Source organism: Perna viridis, chromosome 2 (assembly GCF_037379345.1).
Source record: "Perna viridis isolate PV_CMFRI_1.1 ecotype Kerala chromosome 2, ASM3737934v1, whole genome shotgun sequence".
Classification (NCBI taxonomy): Eukaryota; Metazoa; Mollusca; class Bivalvia; order Mytilida; family Mytilidae; genus Perna; species Perna viridis.
This window is the reverse complement of record NC_142446.1, coordinates 34,470,440-34,490,477: the sequence shown is the minus strand read 5'-3', so window position 1 is coordinate 34,490,477 and position 20,038 is coordinate 34,470,440. Positions and strand designations below refer to the sequence as shown.

The 20,038-nt window shown below is 30.4% G+C and overlaps 2 protein-coding genes across 3 annotated transcripts in view; one reads left to right on the top strand and one right to left on the bottom strand.

Annotated features, from left to right (window-relative positions):
• Nucleotides 1–610: 610 nt before the first annotated feature.
• The window catches only part of LOC148624775 (propionyl-CoA carboxylase beta chain, mitochondrial-like), a 29,564-nt gene continuing 10,136 nt past the window's right edge, over nucleotides 611–20,038 (bottom strand). Inside the window, exons 9-17 of the mRNA XM_088567667.1 lie at nucleotides 7,998–8,064; nucleotides 7,065–7,185; nucleotides 6,132–6,213; nucleotides 5,737–5,860; nucleotides 4,329–4,436; nucleotides 3,913–4,013; nucleotides 3,382–3,480; nucleotides 2,646–2,742; nucleotides 611–1,723 (exon numbers count right to left, since the gene is read on the bottom strand). Coding sequence (XP_088423793.1) covers nucleotides 1,602–1,723; nucleotides 2,646–2,742; nucleotides 3,382–3,480; nucleotides 3,913–4,013; nucleotides 4,329–4,436; nucleotides 5,737–5,860; nucleotides 6,132–6,213; nucleotides 7,065–7,185; nucleotides 7,998–8,064 — 921 coding nt within the window. The 3' untranslated portion in view covers nucleotides 611–1,601. The remainder of the gene's footprint in view (nucleotides 1,724–2,645; nucleotides 2,743–3,381; nucleotides 3,481–3,912; nucleotides 4,014–4,328; nucleotides 4,437–5,736; nucleotides 5,861–6,131; nucleotides 6,214–7,064; nucleotides 7,186–7,997; nucleotides 8,065–20,038) is intronic.
• Nucleotides 2,346–18,345, top strand: LOC148624776 (beta-1,4-galactosyltransferase galt-1-like). 2 transcript variants are annotated; one of them, XM_088567670.1, is made up of 3 exons: nucleotides 2,346–2,362; nucleotides 13,114–13,182; nucleotides 16,855–18,345. In XM_088567670.1, exon 3 carries the CDS (start codon nucleotides 16,922–16,924, stop codon nucleotides 18,332–18,334), a length of 1,413 nt encoding a protein of 470 aa, XP_088423796.1. In that variant the 5' UTR covers nucleotides 2,346–2,362; nucleotides 13,114–13,182; nucleotides 16,855–16,921; the 3' UTR covers nucleotides 18,335–18,345. The 2 variants fall into 2 exon arrangements, with proteins under 2 accessions (XP_088423796.1, XP_088423795.1); XM_088567669.1 differs by lacking the exons at nucleotides 2,346–2,362; nucleotides 13,114–13,182 and adding an exon at nucleotides 14,502–14,611.

The window sequence follows — 20,038 nt, the reverse complement described above, 5'->3', positions numbered from 1 at the left end:
CAAATTAAATGAAGAACTCGGCAACCTAGTTTATTTCTGGTGTTCGTAAGGTGCCTTTTTTACGCCAGTAAAAAGTTGGTATATTTTATTAGTATTTTCTGTATATATACTTTGTATCAGGTAACTATAATCAGAGTTATCTTTCTTTGTATACTATAAGTATATTGTGACACTGAGAAGATCTGCCTTGCATGCTATTTCACTTCAAGAATTTTTATAGTTGACAGGATAGGAATCATGTGACCTAATGATATATCTTTTTATTGAAATTTGTTCCTCAATGATTTTTACTTACATTTATTGCAAGTTAAAACTTTTTGAGTTTCAATTACCAATACCTTACAGTTATTTAAATTTCTTCTTATTGTCTGTCAACTTAAACAATTCGTTTTCTTTTCTCAATTCACTGTGTTGTAAAGAAAAAAAAAAAAGAAAACCAAATGGAATTGAGAAACAAAAACCTGTCTAAATCAGAAATGTTATTAAGTCCCATTCACCTGTCTGAACCAAACAATTTTTACACCAAAAAGGAGTCAGTATAGACTTTCAGTATAGGTTTCACAGACAAAAGAAAACTTGCATGGAAAGCTTTGGTAATGAACGCAAAGTATTCAAATAAAAACCATACTTTTATTTGTTGACAAACCAAAGCTTATAATCTGATAATATTTGAGATAATACTGTAAAATGTGTTGAAATGTACACATGTTTGGATTCTTACAACAAAGATGAAATGTATCAAGTTATCAAGAAAAACATTTCATGATTTAAAATTCAACTTTATATAGATATACACACTAGAGGCATGAGGAGCCCACTTGCTTGATTTGCAATAAAAAAGTAATTAATTAGCATTAACATGACCTTTCTAATCATTTATCCTATATTATTTGTTTGGTTGTTTGTTTGGGTTTATGTCTGAGCAACAATATTTCAGCTATATTCAGATGATTTATGCTATATTATCATCTGTAAAAGAATAGCATGTCAAAACAGCAGTGATGTATTTGTTTACACGTACATTTTGGCTTCTTTTAAGTCACATCTATAATTATCTAAGATAACTATGGAGCCAGAATTCACCATTAGATGTATCAAAAATAAGTTTATTAAATGGGCTACAATGGGGATAAGTTAAAAAAATAAAATAAAATAAAATAAATTTTAGGGTATTGTGAAAAATATTGTAAAATTGTAAATGAAAGATATAAATGTAAAAAAGAAAAGAAATATATTTTTTGAAAGAATTCTTCTACAAAATATGTAACTTTTCTGAGGGATTATTGTTGCACCTTACTTCCATGACTCATAAATATATGCTTAGCCTTTGCCTGTAAATATGAAAATGTTTCATGTTTTGAACTAAAAAAAAATAAATAATAATATATATTCAGTAGATTGCAAGTACAATATAAATACAATACATGTCATTCAGATCCTAAAGAATTCTTTAACATTCATAAAAAAACTGAATGTTCAAGAGTATTATGGAAGAAAGACAAAACTTCATGTCCACATTCCATCTAGTATTCCTTGCATTTCATATATCACAAAAGGCAGCATTCACATCATTCACACCAGATATAAAATCAACAAGTTATTCACAATGGCATATTGGCATGTTTCTTCCATGGGTTCTCTCTCTTTTTACTGGCAAGCACTTGTAAGTCCTCGTTAATTCTTCTCCTAGTAGTTCGAGGTTCAATAATATCATCGACAAATCCTGGGAAATAAAATTATAGATTATCTATAATTAAAGATGTACATATATGTATGCAATATTACTACATAACGGAAAAAAGAACAGATATGGTGAAATACAACAAATGCCTTTAACTTAAATCCCAAAACAGTAAACACCCTCATAGGTCATCATAAGGTCTTCAGCAGGGATAAACAAACCTTGAAAGAATACCCTATATCAAAATATATTTGTCTATGTCATATGTCAATGAGTTCATGTTTTATTTGTGGTAGGTAATATATATGTTTTGTTGACATCAATAATTGGGTGCATTTATGAAATTGCATATATCTATAAAGAACTGATATTTACTCTATAACATTTTATATAAAGTTAATCAATACATTTAGACTGAAAAAAAGACTAGATTTATAATGACATTTTTGTGCTCGGTATACCCACACTCATTCCATATCAACATAAATTTCAAAAGTCCCACAAGACTGGAAGTTGATAGTGAACCATCAAAATCCCTAATAACATGCCCCATCTATATAAAGCCACATACATTATTTGAAATGAAGTCATCCATTGGGAGTCAAGAAAAATGTGACAAAACTCAGATGGACAGAAGATTGGATGAACAGAATGATGTACCATCTACTGGATGAGTATGGGGTAGGACCAATAGAACATTTAGATAGCATTTTACTTGATGACTCTTGGTATACATTCAAAACTATTACATACTACTGGGTATAATTATTATTCCTTTTAATTTCAGTATTGACTCAAATCCAATATTGTAAAGCCCATTACCAAATGGAAAAAAGATTCAGTTAATTCAAACCTCTAAAAAAACTCAACAATATTTTTAATGTTCCCTAAGACTCCTATATGTATGTAGACAAGTGTACTTGTGGTAAGTTGATAACTGAAGATTATTCGGGTCTTTACAAACCTCTAACAGCTGCAGGGAATGGATTTGCGAACTTCTCCACATATTCTGCTTCATTTTTTACTTGATCTTTGCCACGGAAAATAATTGATACAGCTCCCTGAAATATGTATAGTAATATCTTACTATTGTAAGTAATTTCTGAAAATCTTTGAAAGGAAAAGATTTTCATTTTTGAAGACTTTTAGGGTGTACTAAAACCAGAAGTTATCTAAAGAAAGAAATTTAACTTGTTGTAATCAGAAAATTTAACCATTACATTTTATTAGAAATATAAATAAGGAAATGCACATTACAATAATGGAGCGAAAATAGACGAACAATAAAAGTCTCTTTAAACATGTCTACCTACTGAATAGATATTATATTTAAGTAGCTCTTGGACTAAAATTCAGAAAGAAGGTGATTGATGGTTTGAAAAGCACATATCTTTTTATTTCAATATATTGTTTAGAATACTTAAGAATTCATGTATTAAAATTCACCAATAAAATTTATATCACTGTAATGCACTAATAAAGGGGGGATAACTCCCAGTGTTTGTAACTTTTATCTGAAATATCTCTTCGTAGAAGGCTTCATATGAAAAGTCATTGTCCATCCAATAAACAAAATGTCTCAAAGCAACCTCACATCAAAAAATAAAATACATGTATGTGACACTTTTTATAATAAAACACCTTTTAAAGACTTTCTGATTATGCATGATTTTTATGGGGACAGCTACTTAATGTCTTACCTTTGCACCCATGACAGCCACTTCAGCTGTTGGCCATGCATAGTTGGTGTCTCCACGTAGATGCTTAGAACTCATAACATCATATGCCCCACCATAGGCCTGAAAGTGAGCAAGCACATATCTTCATAAGAACATAGCAGTATTTTGAATAAAAGATCCTCTGAATGACTAACATTAGACTGTAGCGTTTTCCTGACTTGATATAAAAATCATCAGATATTAAACAGACTGAATAGAAAATACATTTACCATAGTACCATTAGTATGTAAAAATTTTTCATTGGATTAGACAAAATTATTTCTTCATATTAAAAAATTTGATTTTCATTGGAGGCATAGCTGGTTTAAGTAAAAGTACTTCAATTTACAGGTAATGGCTATTCTTTTGGTAAATTCACATACTATTTTTCTTTTTTTTTAAATAAAATAAACAAATAATTTCCAATCATGTACTAGTGCATTACTGTCACTGTAACCTTAATACATCATGCATTTGATCATCTCAATATTTTCAAACTAGACGAGTGTTACCTTTCGTGTGATGATGGTGATTTTAGGAATAGTTGCCTCAGCGTAAGCATACAACAGTTTAGCACCATGTCTGATGATTCCTCCATATTCTTGATGTGTACCTATAAAAAGAATTATAGGTCATAACAAGAAGAGGGAAGACATTACTGTACAGACATTTTTATGTCATTTCCAAGTTACCTTTAAAATCTTACAATATAATTTTGACTTATTTTTCCTTAAGTAGCTCCAGATAAATAAACTGCAACAGAGGTTACATAGCGGTTACATGGGCTATATTTTTTGCCTTAATGTGACATTTTCTTAAGACCATATGATAGTGCAGTCATACTGAATATATTTTTTTGAATGTATTACAACTCCTGTGGAATTTAATCTATCATGGCATTTGCCTGAGGATATGCTAAAAAACTTACCAGGTAAAAATCCAGGCACATCAACAAATGTGATGATTGGAATATTGAATGAATCACAGAATCTAACAAATCTGGCTCCCTTCACTGAAGCATTGATATCAAGACAACCTGAAATATCACAACATACATGTATAGGTACATCAAATCTAAGATGATCAACGTGTTGTTTCCAAGATGCTAACAGTATAACAGCAGTTTTGATGTCAAGAAAGTATTACAGTGAGACTGATAGAGTGAGATGTGATGTTGAAACCAGTGTTATTCTGTTTATTCGAGATGTCACAATCAATTTGACATATTGTTGTAATTGGAATTTGTAGTAATTATCAGTATCAAGGCAGTAGACTGAGAAAAAAAACATCAAACAGTAAGGACGATTGAAAAACACGGCCTAATAATAATAAAATTCCTATAAATTAAATTAAGAAAACAAGATGAATGCATGTCAGTACGTGACTCACTATTATATATTTGTCAGTACATAAATGTCTTCAAAATGCATATAAACATAACGAAAGTTAAAAAAACTACTGTTGGTTACAAATTCCAATATGTTTTGTCCTAATGATAGCATATAATGCTGACAAAATAGCCAAGTTCAACATGCTAAAAATGTAGGAGAAAATCAATCAAATTTCTCCATAATAAAAAGAGCACATAAGTGCAATGTTTGAATAATATTAGTTTAAATACTTTTCAAGTTAACAAATTGGGTACCCCTAAAATTTATAGACAGCCATACAGACTGACATACAGAGTTGCTAAGCTACAGGACCTACTTTCACAAGGGTGATGCAAGCATGATAATGAAAAGCATAGGGGCAAGCTGTGCATCTGCGTTTAAAGTTTCCCAACAGAATGACCTTAAGACATTCATAATTGGAGCATCTACAAATATGGGCAATGCTGACACTCTGTCCCCATAGTTTGCAGTACAATATAATTATATGAAATATGATCAATATAAGGATTTGTATTATGCTTGCTGCTTGAAATTTTAACACTGTAAGAGAATCACAGATACAAAATATATAATATTATGGTTTTAATATTTCTTTCTGTTTTGCTGCATTTCTCTGATTTGCCTAACTTATAGTATTTTACTTAATGTAATCTGTACTTATGTCTCATTATACATATTCATAGAAATCCATATTCAAAATTTGCCTAAAAACATTAATACAGAAGCCTTTGATTTATAAAATTTCATAAAAGAATATAAGGTCTCATTTAGAATTTAACATTTCGAAAAAATATTTGGTTTTTGAATGAACCACCAAATACGCTTTTATGTTAACACATGGCTAATAGACCTGCTTTTATTTTTGGTGATGCTGGTAAAAAAGTACATTCACAGTATCTAATTCCAGTATTTTTAGCGCATTAATACGATGTCATATTTCTTTACCTGCTGCCACTTTTGGTTGATTGCCCACCATACCAACTGTCTGTCCATTCATTCTTGCAAAACCAACTACCAGATTTTTAGCATAGTTTGGCATAATTTCAAAGAATTCCATGTCATCTGCAACCTGTAACATTATTCAGCACAAAACATTTATTCTTAAATAATTTTAGATTCAAATCCATTATTTATTAGCATAAAGCTAGTAAAATGCATGACATTACTAGGAAATTACATTACTAGGCATGCCCTCACTCTTTCAGATTGTTCATGAGTATTCCATATCCTACATTTTCTATTCTTTAGAATATCTACAGAGTTGATTAATAGCCATTTCCATATGTGTAATTTGCATCTTGTAGTATAATTAATTACACTTTATCACAAGAAAGGCTTACCCCTAATATAACATCTTTAATGTCATAAGCAGCAGTTGATTCAAGGGGAACAACTGTGTCTAATCCAGGCACATCCCTAAATCTGCAAATAAAGAGGGGAAAAAAATTGAACAAGAAAAAGAAAAATAGTAACAGAAATAATTCAGAATTTTTACACAATGACTGCTTTGACCCAAACATGGAGTATAAAAATGAAAAGCTCTTTTTGACCTTTTTCCAGACATTTTATACTGATGCAGTGATTGGGATTAAAATTTTGCCAATGGGACTATGGCCACCTTACCCTTCAATTGAATGGAACATTTTCAATTTCAATGGGAAATTCTAAAAAAAGACAAAATGTGGAATAGCAGCTAAGGCTGGCTAGACATAGATATTGAAGACTAAATGTAGCATAAACAAACTTCAATTTAACTGTCTTTGGTAGCATTTTCAATTTTAAATGGGACTGCCAGTTCACACTTTTATTCTGTTTATTGTTCTTTCAAACGTATAAGCGATCAAGAATATGTAATATAAAAATTGACAAAGTCCTATTTCATTACCCAGTCTTCAAATCCCCTCGAAAATGTGGCGATCAAAGTATCCACCTGTAGCTAATAAAAACTGTTAAAAGACACTTCATGCCTTTTTTAATGTCACAAGTAGTGGAATACACTCCATCATCAATGATGGAAGCTTAATGCACGCACATGACATGACACATTAGTCACTTAATACGCCATTCTAAGATGGAATGCGACTATGGTGCATGGCGATGCCAATCACTGCTGATGTAAGCTTCATATCTCTGTCTCAGATATTACTGCAAAAGTGAAAATTAAAAAAAAAAAAAAAATCATCTCCATCAGTTTATAATACCACAATAACTTTAACACTATTAATTAATTACTCGGTGAATAATTGGGTAGAATATACAAAAGAGTGTCTTACGGAGGATCATGACAATCCCTAATAGGAGCAGCATCCTTGTTACTGAGTGGTAGAAAGTTGAAAAACTCTCGGAGCTGTAGAATGCCATCAACATCATTATCAAATGCCTTGTGAGCAACACCTGTAAAAAATAGAGTGTTTTTGTACAGATATGTTTTATTTTGCTATTAATATACTTAACACGAATCAGTGTAAGTCCACAAACTGATACACTTCTGTTGTATTATTTTAGAATTGAATTTTGGGGATGCTGTGTACGATAATTTTTTTCCTCCATGACTGAATTGAATCTTGGGGATGCTGTCTATATTTTTTTCCCTCCATGGCTGAATTGAATCTTGGGGATGCTGTCTACGATAATTTTTTCCCTCCATAGCTGAATTGAATCTTGGGCATGCTGTCCACAATAATTTTTTCCCTCCATGGCTGAATTGAATTTATGCTGTCTATGATATTTTTTTTCCGTCCATGGCTGAATTGAATCTATGCTGTCTACGATATTTTTTTTCCGTCCACGGTCTATTGCATTGTGTAATAGTTTGTTGTAGAGTTCAGTCAATTTGTATCATTTCATACACTGGTAAAACATTTTTGGCAACATGAAACTGAACAACCATAATCACATTTTTACCTAAAACATTTTAAAACCAAATACAAAATACATCTTTACAGTGCTCAATGTCCCTGTTCTTTTCATTCTTTTTTTTTTGATTTTTTAAAATTTTTACTGTTGTATATGTATTAGTAACTTTCCTTTAAATAAACAAGTGACAAGAATTCTAAAACTTCAAAAATACTGAACTAAACACAGTATTATTTATGCATCCACTTCTAATACACACATTAAATCTAATGAAGTTTCTATTTAGTATACATGATCATACCCTTATATCAAACAAAGTAACGGAGTTATGTCTTGGTCACTATTCGTACCTGAAGTAGATGTATGGGTTTTAGCTCCTCCAAGTTCTTCCTGGGTAACTTCCTCACCAGTCACAGACTAAAAAAATAAGGAAAATTAAAAAAGAAAAAAAGAAATTAAAAATAATTAAGAATTCCAGGTAAAAGTAAAGAGAAACATGAACTTCACCAGCAACAGCAGATGTGTAATTTTCCCCAAATTTTTCTCTGCTCAAGTACACCCCCCAGTGTGATATCAAGTATTATAAAAAAACATAAATATAAATATATATGTAAAAGGCTATTCTCAGTTTAAAACAAGTTAGCTCTGAACATTAACATAATCAAACCATGAATTTTGCATAATACTGTTAACATACTAATTTTCGCTATTGTCATGGTGGACAGAAAACCACAAAAAAACAGTACCTGCAAAATTGATTTTTAACACCATGTAACAGTAATGATTATTTTTTAAACTGTGAAAATTGATATCCACGAATATGTTCACTTGACATAATCTGCAAAAATAAGCAACAGCGGAAAATAATATGTTTACAGTATTTAGTTTCCAAAATATCAATAATATAAATAAACTGCAAATTTCAATATGCTGTACATGTGTTCCAAGGAGTATCTAACCTACCATTAACAGTATTACATTCCAAATAATTAGGAATTTCAAAATTCAAAAGTAAATTGTATACAAATCCTACTAATATTATGTGATTTTGACACAGAAATGTAACAGCTAGTAAATCTTTTTTTTTCTAGGTTGTAGTAAGTATTTTTTTACACAAAAATTTACCAATATGTCTCTTTAGTGAATAAACTTAAATTGTCACTACATAACAGGGGCGGAAAACAAATAAACTTCTTTGAACCAAGTTCAAAAACTAATATGCTACAAAAAAAAATGTTCTATTTATTGTACATTAGCTCATGAAATAACCTTAAACAAATGATTACAGACAGACAGACAGACAAACTGAAATTTAGCTTGTGAAATCTAACAGACTAAAATTCTGCAGGTTATATCAGTAACATACTTGAATTCTTGTAAGATCATTGATCTCATCCAAAACGGTTCTAAAACACTACACTTGATTAGAAGAAATCTTAAATACACATAATTTTTCAGCATCATGACAGATATAAATATGATAATTAGTCCTAATTAGGTTTCTAATTGCCAATATTCATGACACCATCTCACAGGGGCAACCAGCTGAGGCAGATCTTAAGACTTAGCAGCTGGTACCAACAAATCACATGTTGACAGCTGTCTGTATGGATTTTTTTCCTAATTTTTTCTCAACAATTTCAACACCTCAGTGTACTAGACAATCTCATGTAATAGGGACTTAATAAGTGCATTTATTGATAATTGCTGAGATTAATTGAAACATTTCTCTGGTTTTGATAAAATTACGCCTACAGATTCAAATTTCCATTTCCTTTCCAACATCAGCCCAGGTAATCATTTTCTTCATATTACATCTGAAGTTCTCTTTTGTCTGTACAATTTTATACATTTTTAAATCTCTTGCCCAATTCTTATTAAAGAGTCATGTCAATTGTCTTGTATTTTAATTGTGATTATAGTATGCATTTTCTTGGCTCTTATAATCAATTTGACAATGACTTACTGTTACCATCACAACGGTATTATTACCAAAAATTTTAAAAATAATGTAATATCAATAATTCAAACTTGTATTTAATTAAATGAAGCATGAATTTTAATTATGTTACAAAAATCAATCTTTTTTGGATGGTAAATGGAATTTTCACAATAAAATATATAACTGCACTATAAACTTCCAATTTTGAATTTGTGATTCAAACCTCCTACTTAAACTTCTATGGAAACTTTGAAAATATATGATTATTAACAGAAAAATATGTCTTTCCTGTGACAGGTTAATCAATCCTCAAGTAATATTATAATGTGGGCTATAAATACAAAGCCCATCTGTCTGTCATTCTATGACACATTTCTGAACACTCTGGAATAAGCATTCAATTATTCACAAAGACTAAAGTTCAAAATATAAGTACTGGAATATTTATTAAATACAGAATAATAACAAAGGTAATCAACTGATAAAAGGAAAAGTAAAAAAATATGGCATTAATGGAACTTGAGTAATATCCTGCCACATAATGTTAAAAATGAAGATGGCAAAATGTTCAAAATGACCCAACTCAAAAACACTGGGTTTTGTTGAAACTTTAACTCAACCTGTATTTAGAGATACCATTTTTGTGCAGTGTTTATAAAAAAAAATCATTGATCCCTTTTTGAGTCATCAGAGAAGGGACAGGTAACTTTTCAAAGGGTTACACATAATATCTTGCCACTTCATGTGGCATGGTATAAAATGGAAAATATGGATGACAGATGGCATTATCAAGGCAAAAAGTGAAAAAAACTGCAATGGTCCTCAGGCATTTCCTATGAAAAAGCTAAAATTATTGATTTTTTTTTTCTTAAAGAGTATTTAGATTTACATTTTTATAAATACCAATGCCTCTACTGCTATCATTTTAATCCAGATTGCTTTTACATTTATATATAATTTTTATTTTAAATATGATAGGCCAAAAATAATAGTTTATTGCCTCCCCAACCCTGTGAAAATTAGGCCTACCAAAAAATTGATTGTTGTCATGATTCAAGAGAGCATAACTTTTATCAATTTTATATGTCATTTTAAAATAATGTCAATTTGTAGACTAATCTTTTAAATAAAAACGTTTCTTAACTACCTACCAAATATGAAAGCATGGAATAGGTAACAACAATTATAATTTTATAGTTTGCCTTGCTCTCTCCTTTTCTTCAAACACAGTTCCTTTTTCTTATCTACTTCGCAAATATTTTGTATTTCAATGCCTGTACTAGTATGCTTTTTCTTAAATCCATGTTAAAATTCTCTATCAAACTAAAGCCTGTCTGTTTTTCGGTAGTTCTTAGTTTCTGTTTTTTTGATCATCTATAATTACAACCCTGGTTTCTATAACTGAGAAATATGTTTACAGACATTAAATAAACAAAACCTTTATCCAAGCTTTCATCCCTTGAACAAACCAATCTTTTCAAACCCCACAGAGTAATGGGCCACTAAATAAAAAATGGATGAAAAGAAATTCTTGATTCAAGTCCAATGTTGGTCCATAAAATATTTCAACCAGCCAAAATTTATAACCATGTTCTTAAAAAAAATTAACATCAGAAATAGAAAGCTAGCATAAAGCAAATGCTTCCCTTTCAATCAAAAGCATTATATTACCAAAAAACACTAAAAAGATATTTTTTGCAACGATTAATTTTCTTTTAGCTGCAACTGTGCATGGTTATGGTTGATAATAAAATCTAGCACATAAATCTATTTATGATAATATTATGTAAGTAACAGTTGCTATAGCTTTTGATCCATGACCCTTGCGTAGAACAAAAAAGAATACAAGAGACAATTAAAGATAATTAAGCCATTCTGCAAAAAAATATGTTCAAAACTGAACCTATTCCAAAAATGAAGAGGACTGCTTATTTCAGTATTCAGTTTAAGCAAGTACGAATAGATATGAATCCACAAAATTTTTAAAAAGTGGAATTGTGGAGCAGTTCCTGGTTAAAACGGGGTTCCATCTTATTATTGTCTTATAGGACTTCATAATTCCTCCCCACACTAAGAATGTTTTAACGAACAAGAGGTTCCCAGCAGCCTGAATTGCTCACCTGGTTAATTTTTTTGTCTTTCAAGGGCAATAACTCTAACAAAGAGTTGTCCAAAACTTTTGACTCAGAGAAGACTTTGGTAAAATTTATCATAAGGATCATTTCATCAATTGAAAGTTTCTATCTATCTTCTATAGTTTTCAAGATCTTGGCTAAAAACTGCTAAAACATTATTTTTGCCTTTCAAAGGCAATTACCTTACAATTAGTTGTGTGACAATTTTGACTCAAAGCAGACTTCGGTAGGCCTTATCATAAGGAACATTTCAGCAATTGAAAATTTCTTTCTCATGTTTCTATGTACATGTATCTTGGATTAAAAAAAAACATCATTTTTCACTTTTCAAAGGCAATAACTCAAAAAAGTTGTCCAAAAACTTTGATCAAATGCAGACTTTTGTAGGCAATATGGCTAAATCTAATGGTTTTGGAGATATATGAGAAAAACTTCTGTCTGACCCCTATGTTCTATTCTATGTATGAAAGCTACATTTTTCAAAGGATCAAAAATCCTAACATCAGTTCTATGCAGAATACCCTCAGGAACATTCATACCAAGTTTGGTACAAATTGGCCATGTAGTTTCTGAGAAGATTTTTAAAAGTCATAACATTAAAAATAGCCAAAAAACATTAAAAAAAGAGCAATAATTCTGACATAGCTTCACAAATTTACACGGAAGTTTGACCAGAAATAGATTTCATCATGCTGGACACTCAAACCCAAAAGTGGTAGTGTGAGTGTTGATACTTGCAACTTCTGGATCCCATCTGTATTTACCTCTTTCCATGAAAAAAAATAATAGAAAAGACTTAGTTGGTCAAAGAAAATACTATGACAATTTGTCAAATATGAGTTGTACTTTATTTTATTTCTGGTTTCGAAACCTAGTTTTGGCTGTTTAAATCTTAGGGGAGGGAATTTACTAATTGTCACTTTAGTAGAAACTTTGTTCTGTTTCCAAACATTTTAACTATAAATCAAATAAATCGTGTGTGTACAGCTGATTATAAAGTAACAAAGTGTTAACAGAGAAAATGATATCTGCTTTCTATGTCTAAAATATGAAATGCACCAAGATTCACAGTTGAGCGAAGAAATAAATTGGAACTCCATAATCTTAATTAGAGTACCATTTCACTGAGTGCAAAGATTTATTGAACAACAGATAATTTGTGAAGCAAATGCTTGTAGTTTTTAGGACATAAAATTCTATTCTATACAATCCATTCAGGTCATGATTGAACGCTCTGGTGGTCCGATTAATAAATATTTTAAAATGTATTTCAATTCTTCAACATCTGTTGCCCCCATGGTCATGATGAGAATGCTAATAAAATTACAATAATGTTTAGCCCAAATCACCTGATAGAACTATACCACCTATTAAATTTTTATTTTACAGTGAAACCAGTCAACTCTGAACAACCTCAAAACCTGTCTAAACCAATACCATTATGGAATACCTTCTAAGGTCAGTTTTTGTGTACTTCAGACCTGTAAATGCAACGCATATGTCTGTTCAAACTAGACAAAATCTTCAGTAAAATTGGGGGAACACTACAACAGTCAGAGTTTGTTTACAATTGTAAACATCCATTTCTTTGTTGTCCACTAAGTGAATTGCTTATTTATCTATGTGTGTTTTTTTTTTAATTTAAAATTTAACAACTAGTCATTCTTTTTTTACAAATTCCCTTGCTTTGCTTAATTTTGTTTAAAAAGTGAAACATATTTTTTATCAAACAGTAGACAAATATCCCTTACTATTAGTATAGGTGTAACAAATAATACTTACTACAAGTAGGGCTGCAATAAGCACCAGGAAGGGAAGAGGTCAATTGGCTTTTTCTAATACATTCACAAATTTTACTCTATTTTTATGTACCTAAATTTTTCCCCACATTCATTTTTTATCTATGGAAATCATTCTCTTTTACTCCTTTCAATCCATTTTACACACTTTATGGGTATATCATCCCTCTCAATTTCAACTCCTCATCTCTTTCATACCAACTTCCCAGTGTATCAAACTAATTGATTATCACAAGATACTAAATAATTTACAAGTACAAGTATTGGATAAACATAACCATTTGATAAGTAATGATCCTTTGATTGATCAGATAATTACCAAACATTGCTTATATAATAGTAAACACTTGCTATAAGGGGTATCAGGAGATTTTTAAGGAGCTCCAGAAAAAAGTGGATTCTACAAATCAACAGGTGTTTGCATACTTTTGCTCATATTTTGCCCTTAATGAACAAAAAAAAAAAACAAAAAAAACCCACAAGACCCCCTAGGATCCCATACATGATACCATGATACCAATAGTTCGCAGCTATCAAAAAGTTGACAAAAAAAACAAGGAATTTTTCTCCTTGGGTTTTTGAAGAAAAGTTCAAATTTTGCAACATTTAAAATAGTTTTAATATTATATATATATATATGAACCAAAATATGAAAGAATTGGGGAATATAAGACTGACTTGCTTCGTACAATTGTATTTCAAACTATCAAACTGTTTTTCAGTTTGTTTATATAAAACAATTTTATATTTTTATATACTCTCAACTCTTGCTCTCTACATATTCTCCAACATTCTTTTTAAATCTAATAATAAGTGCCATGGGCCATTCAACTTGACTTCTGATTTGAACTTTTAAATTGCATGTCAAAAGACTAAGCACTATAAAGACAACATCCCCATTAATTAATTACTAAATTTAAAGTATTTAAAAGTTCAAAGGTTAAATACATAAAATTCCCTTCACTGTGCCTCAAGTCAAGATAAGCCAATCAAGAGCCAGTGTGTGTGATGTGTATAGTCTATCAGCATGTTCACGATTTGCAGAAGTATACTATGTAAACAGACTCAGCAGCAGACGGCACTCACAGGTAGGCATGTTCGTAAATCAAAAGTTTTTTGATAGTTTAAATTTCATAGTTATTTAAGCAGTTACGTACATTTTGTCAATTAAGTTATTGAAATAGTAGAAATAGTCATTTAAGTTCTGTATTAAAAAAGATTAATTATAAAAAAAATCTTTTTTTTTTTTTCAATGGAGATCAATGTGGGTGATAAGAATGCAGCTGTTACACGATACATTGAAACTTTTATGCTACCAAAATCAGAAAGTTAAGGAGGGGGGGGTCTGCAATATGTATAGTATGTGAATATCTGCTGGAGTTTTAAAATTGATGAAAATCAAAATGATTAACTGACTTTTTTAGTCTTTTGTTTTTATTCACTAGAACTTAAACTTTAATTTCTTATAAAAAAAATATGGCAATTTATTTTGGGACAACAACAAACAAAAGTGATGTTAGTAATGGCGGGATAACAAACCTAATTAACATGTAGATAAATACATAACTTTCAAGGTTTGGGATTTCAAAATACCACGATAAGACTTTTGAATTAAAATTCCTCAGAGAAACAGCCATTAAACTTGTTTAGTCTATTAAAGATTATTGTTAATTTTCGTTCCACAATGAGGTTCACAGAGTTTATTTCATAAGAGATTTATTAACCATCTGCCAAATTTACAAGTGATTGATGCTAAATAGTGCCGAATGATCTTGAAATATTTTTATCTCCTCTAAGCAACAGATTGAAAATCCTGAGTAGCCCTCTTAACTGAATTAGCAAGTAAATAAAATACTGAACCAAATCTTTTTGAAGATATGGCTGTGATAACTGTTGGGCTTAAAGTATTTTATTTCCATAAAAAAATCAGTTAAAGGGCTCATACACATGTTATAAGTGCATGATAATGGATCAATTTAATTTATAAAAACATTAAGAAAATTAAAATGATTGTTCAGTCAAATATTTTAGATACCAATGGGGAATTAGAATCAAAGTAATTGCCAATATTAAGATCCTCATAATTTTTAAACTTAAAATTGGCCTAAAAAATGGTGCTAGTTACTTTTAACTGTAATGCCATTCAAAATTAATTAGTTGTTTGTCATTCATTTCTAATCATATGTTTGTGTAGGCAAACTATCTTTAACAAATTTAGCTTTAATTTCTTCAGAATGAAAAAATATTTGTATTACTAAAAGTTAACAGCAGTAATAGCAATTCATTTTGTTCCTTAGAAAATGTAAGCAACTTCTCTCTAATTTTAAATTTGTAAATATTTATTATGATTAAAATTGGAACACTAAAAAAAATAAATATGTTAAAGTAAGGTGATAGTTTTCTTCAAATAAAAATATTCGTGATTGTGTCTGAAAGAAACTAAATAATTTATAAGGACCTACCAGTAAGTGAAATAAATTGAGATATTTAGTTGTATTTAATATTTTCTGTATTATTTTCACAGACATATCTAACAGTTGCATTAAAATACAGATACCAGTATTGTATTTGATTTTTTCATGGTATATCTAGATTGAATGGTGGCAAACCACCTTCAAATCCACAATGGATGCCTACAAATCTTCAAAGCTCCTAAATCTACTGCAAAAAAAAAGCGGTCTTCCTATATAATTCTAAAGCAACCGGACCCTTGTCCTGAAGATTATTATATTGTACTTGTTTCCTATCTTGAGTTTCAAATACTGTTTGTAGTGTATATTCTTGTCATTTTAAGCAAGGGTGACATATGGGCACTATGGATTTTTCTCTAAAACAAATGAAAAAGTTACTCTTACCCTTTCTTACCATTTCTGATATTCATACATTCTACTTGCAATCAATCAAGGATAAAAAAAATTTTAAAACACAATATGACAGCCTTCTAGTTAAGTTAAATTTGCAGGAAAATGGGACATAAGGTCAATTAATCTTTAAAATTCACATAACTTGAACAAATACAGTTTTTATTGTTGATATTAGAAATGGCTTCTTAAACCAACAAATATGCAATATTAAAATATCATAAATCAATATTTTATATAAATACTAGATTTCGTAGTTTTAATAACACAAAAATTACACCTTTATTTCATTGAATTTCATTTTTCTTGCAAAATCTCCACATAAAAATTGAGAACAATAATTTTTTTCAACAAGAAGTTCTAATTATTTTATAATAAGGATAATTGATTCATGAACATATCAAAATAGTTAAAAATTTCTAATCCTGATGTATAGTAGAATTTACTGACTGGAATTTTTCCACTTGCAGATGAAAACTAACCGAAACCAGAGTTGATGGTAACATCAACCAGGAAGTGATAAAAGATGTGGATAAAATGAAAGTTACCATTTCTAGGATAAAGTTAATTATAGTAGTGGCCTTGACACTGTACACTATCACTATAGCAATTCTATTTTTTGGATTCAAGGAAAAGAGTTCCTGGTTTCAAAGAAAGCTAAAAAAAGCATCAAATGAAATTAGGGTCATCCTTGATGAAGATGAGGATGAAATGTATGACTACCCAAATACAGATGAAACCAATAATGCTGAAAGTTACTTAGAGCAGAAAGAATCAAACTTTATCAAAGTTGGGGATATTTATATATTTTCTGCTTTTTTTGATAACAGACCAGATATTAAACCACAAATACGGATTACTGCATTGCAACAGTCAAACTCTTCACAAACAATTGGTTGTGCTTTCAAATATCAGAACCACTGGATCCGTGTTTATGCGGAACGTCACGAAATGCCAGAGAACCATGGAAGATTCTATGGGGGATGGTTGTATTTCTGTGATGTCCCTGAACAATTCATTAACCACAGTTCCAAAGAGCTTTCAGTGCTTGATATCAATTTATTCAATGCAAAAAATTTAGATCTTTTAGTTCCAATCAATATTACATCATCCACTCGCTTAGCTGCAACAAAAACTAATTTGTTTGGTCAATATATAGATGACATTGGTTTGTGCGTTCCACCATTATTCGGGGATATAAATCTATCGATGTTGCTACAGTTTTTAGAATTAGGAAAAATACAAGGGATTACTCATTTCACTCTATATTTGTACCAAGTGAAGGATTCAATGAGGAAGATTCTAGAACACTACCAAGAAAAAGGGGATGTAAGTCTTATTGAATGGACACTTCCTTCGTCAATTTCATCCAGAGAAATTTGGTATAATGGACAGATGTTGACGATCCAAGATTGTTTATATCGAAATATGGCAAGAAGTAGATATTTAGGATTCATGGATTTAGATGAATTTATCATTCCAGTAGAGTTCTACTCATTAAAAGAACTTATAAAGAGCTATCATAGGAGATTCTCCTCTATTTCAAACATATCAGCATTTTCATTCCAGAGTGCCTTTTTTGATCCAAAACAGCTACCCGACCCTTCTCAGCAGTTGAAAGTGCTCCAGCTGTTAAAACGCAACAGCAGACTGAGTAAAGTAAGAACAAAATTGCTAACCGTACCACAAAATGTCTTCGAACTTGGCATACACCATGTGAGCAAGCCAATAGATGAATCGAAGCAGGTTATTTTTGTTGATCCAGACATTGCCAAAATACATCATTATCGTGCCTGTATTATTAACTTTGAGCCAGACATGACATGTTTCAAAGACATTACGGACAAAACAATATTAAAATATTCAAAAGTTCTCATACAAAACTATAAAGATGCATTGAAAAATACATTGCATTTATTTGTACCAGAAACTGGATTACCAGTAAAATGATTTTCTTTTCATATGTGTTTTCTTAACATTTAAATGTTTTTGTAAAAATGGGAAACAAAACTTGAAATTTTCCTATTCTCCTCAACATATCCTATAGCACACTCTCAGTTTTTATTTTCAAAGATGGTTAAAAATGAGTCATTCTCGATCCTCTGTAGACCAAATAACCACTTCCTGGTATATAATATTTTAATTAGCTCATTAATATTACAGTACTAGGATATGGTTACCCCTGAATATTTTTTCTAGTGTACTGTACTAAATTACATCAAGAATTCTATATACAACATATGCCCCAACTTCAGGCTGAATTTGAAATATGAAACATCCAAGTCCTATAACTTTCCTCCACAATGTACCTATGTAAGATGGATACACTCCGATTGTTACTATGACTATTGGTCATAGCAATGGGGAACAAAAAGTGACAGGGTCAACTGATGTGTACAGAAGGGGTAAAAAACTTAAATACAAGTTACTCATCTACCTCACAAGATTTAAAATGAATCAATATTTACACTGGCTAATGTCAAGAATCATGCAGCCTAGTTTGAAATATATATACATACAAATTAATGCATTAATTTACTATGACACAGTGAAATAGACCCTTTGTACAGGTGTTGAAGCCATATTGAAAAGGGTGATAAAAATGCCAAGAAAAATACAGGAAAACATGATGGTAATGAACCAGTTGCTTAGAAAAATATGTAATATTCATCTGACTTTAATATGTTTTTCCTATCCATCCAAAACATCAGCCCCTATGGCTGTAACAGGGTCAATCGCTAACATCATGAGCTTGAGCATACAGCAAAACACAGAAGTGGGAAAGTTTCAATGAGACATAGACCAAAGGAGCAAATCTTTCAAAATACAATATGTAGATAAATATTAAAGAGTCATAAGGCATATTACCTGTCCATTAGCATATAGCAGGACTCAATCTAAATGGCAAGCTTTTACCAGCTGTTTAACAGTTTATATAAAGCAGTGGAAGTGAAATAAAGAGTTGTAGAAATGACCATGATAAAAAAAGAACAACCATTTGTATACATATGTATAAATTAATGTACACACATATATGGAAAAAAACACCATCAGCTTACAGTCATTTAATCAGTAAGGTTGTCAAATTGGTCAAAATCTACCAACTGGTTACTCAAATACTCTCTTTATAGGTTAAATGTTTTACCAAATGTAATAAAATTGTCAATCACAATCATATTAACTCCCTGTATGTTACCAAGATCTTTGTAAATAATGAAGGCCATTTATCTGACAATTTCATGAATGTACATGTACATATAATTTTAATCACCTAAAGAGACTGAGTAAAATTATTTCTTTTGGGTTGTCTTCCATACATCAAATTTTGTTGTTCTATTGTTGTCATAAGTTATTCCATTATCATGTTAAAGCCTCCATGTGTCTGATTTGAATTAAGATACATTTTAGGTCTTGTCTATTTACCAGTGGAACTTCCTTCTTGGTTAAATGTGCTTCTAATTGATATTTTAGTGATATTTAATTACATTACACAATAACTTTGTCATGAGGTATCCAAATTGACTGAGTAGTTATGGGAAGTTGCCAAGTACATGTATATAAATAATTACTATCGGCGAAATATTTTAATGATCAACATAATTACAAAAATAAGACATTCTCTCATGAAATTAAAGCCCCCAAACAACACTAGAT

Bases quoted from the DNA above. Each gene is read 5' to 3' on its own strand.
- LOC148624776 (XM_088567670.1), top strand. From the start codon at position 16,922: ATGAAAGTTACCATTTCTAGGATAAAGTTAATTATAGTAGTGGCCTTG.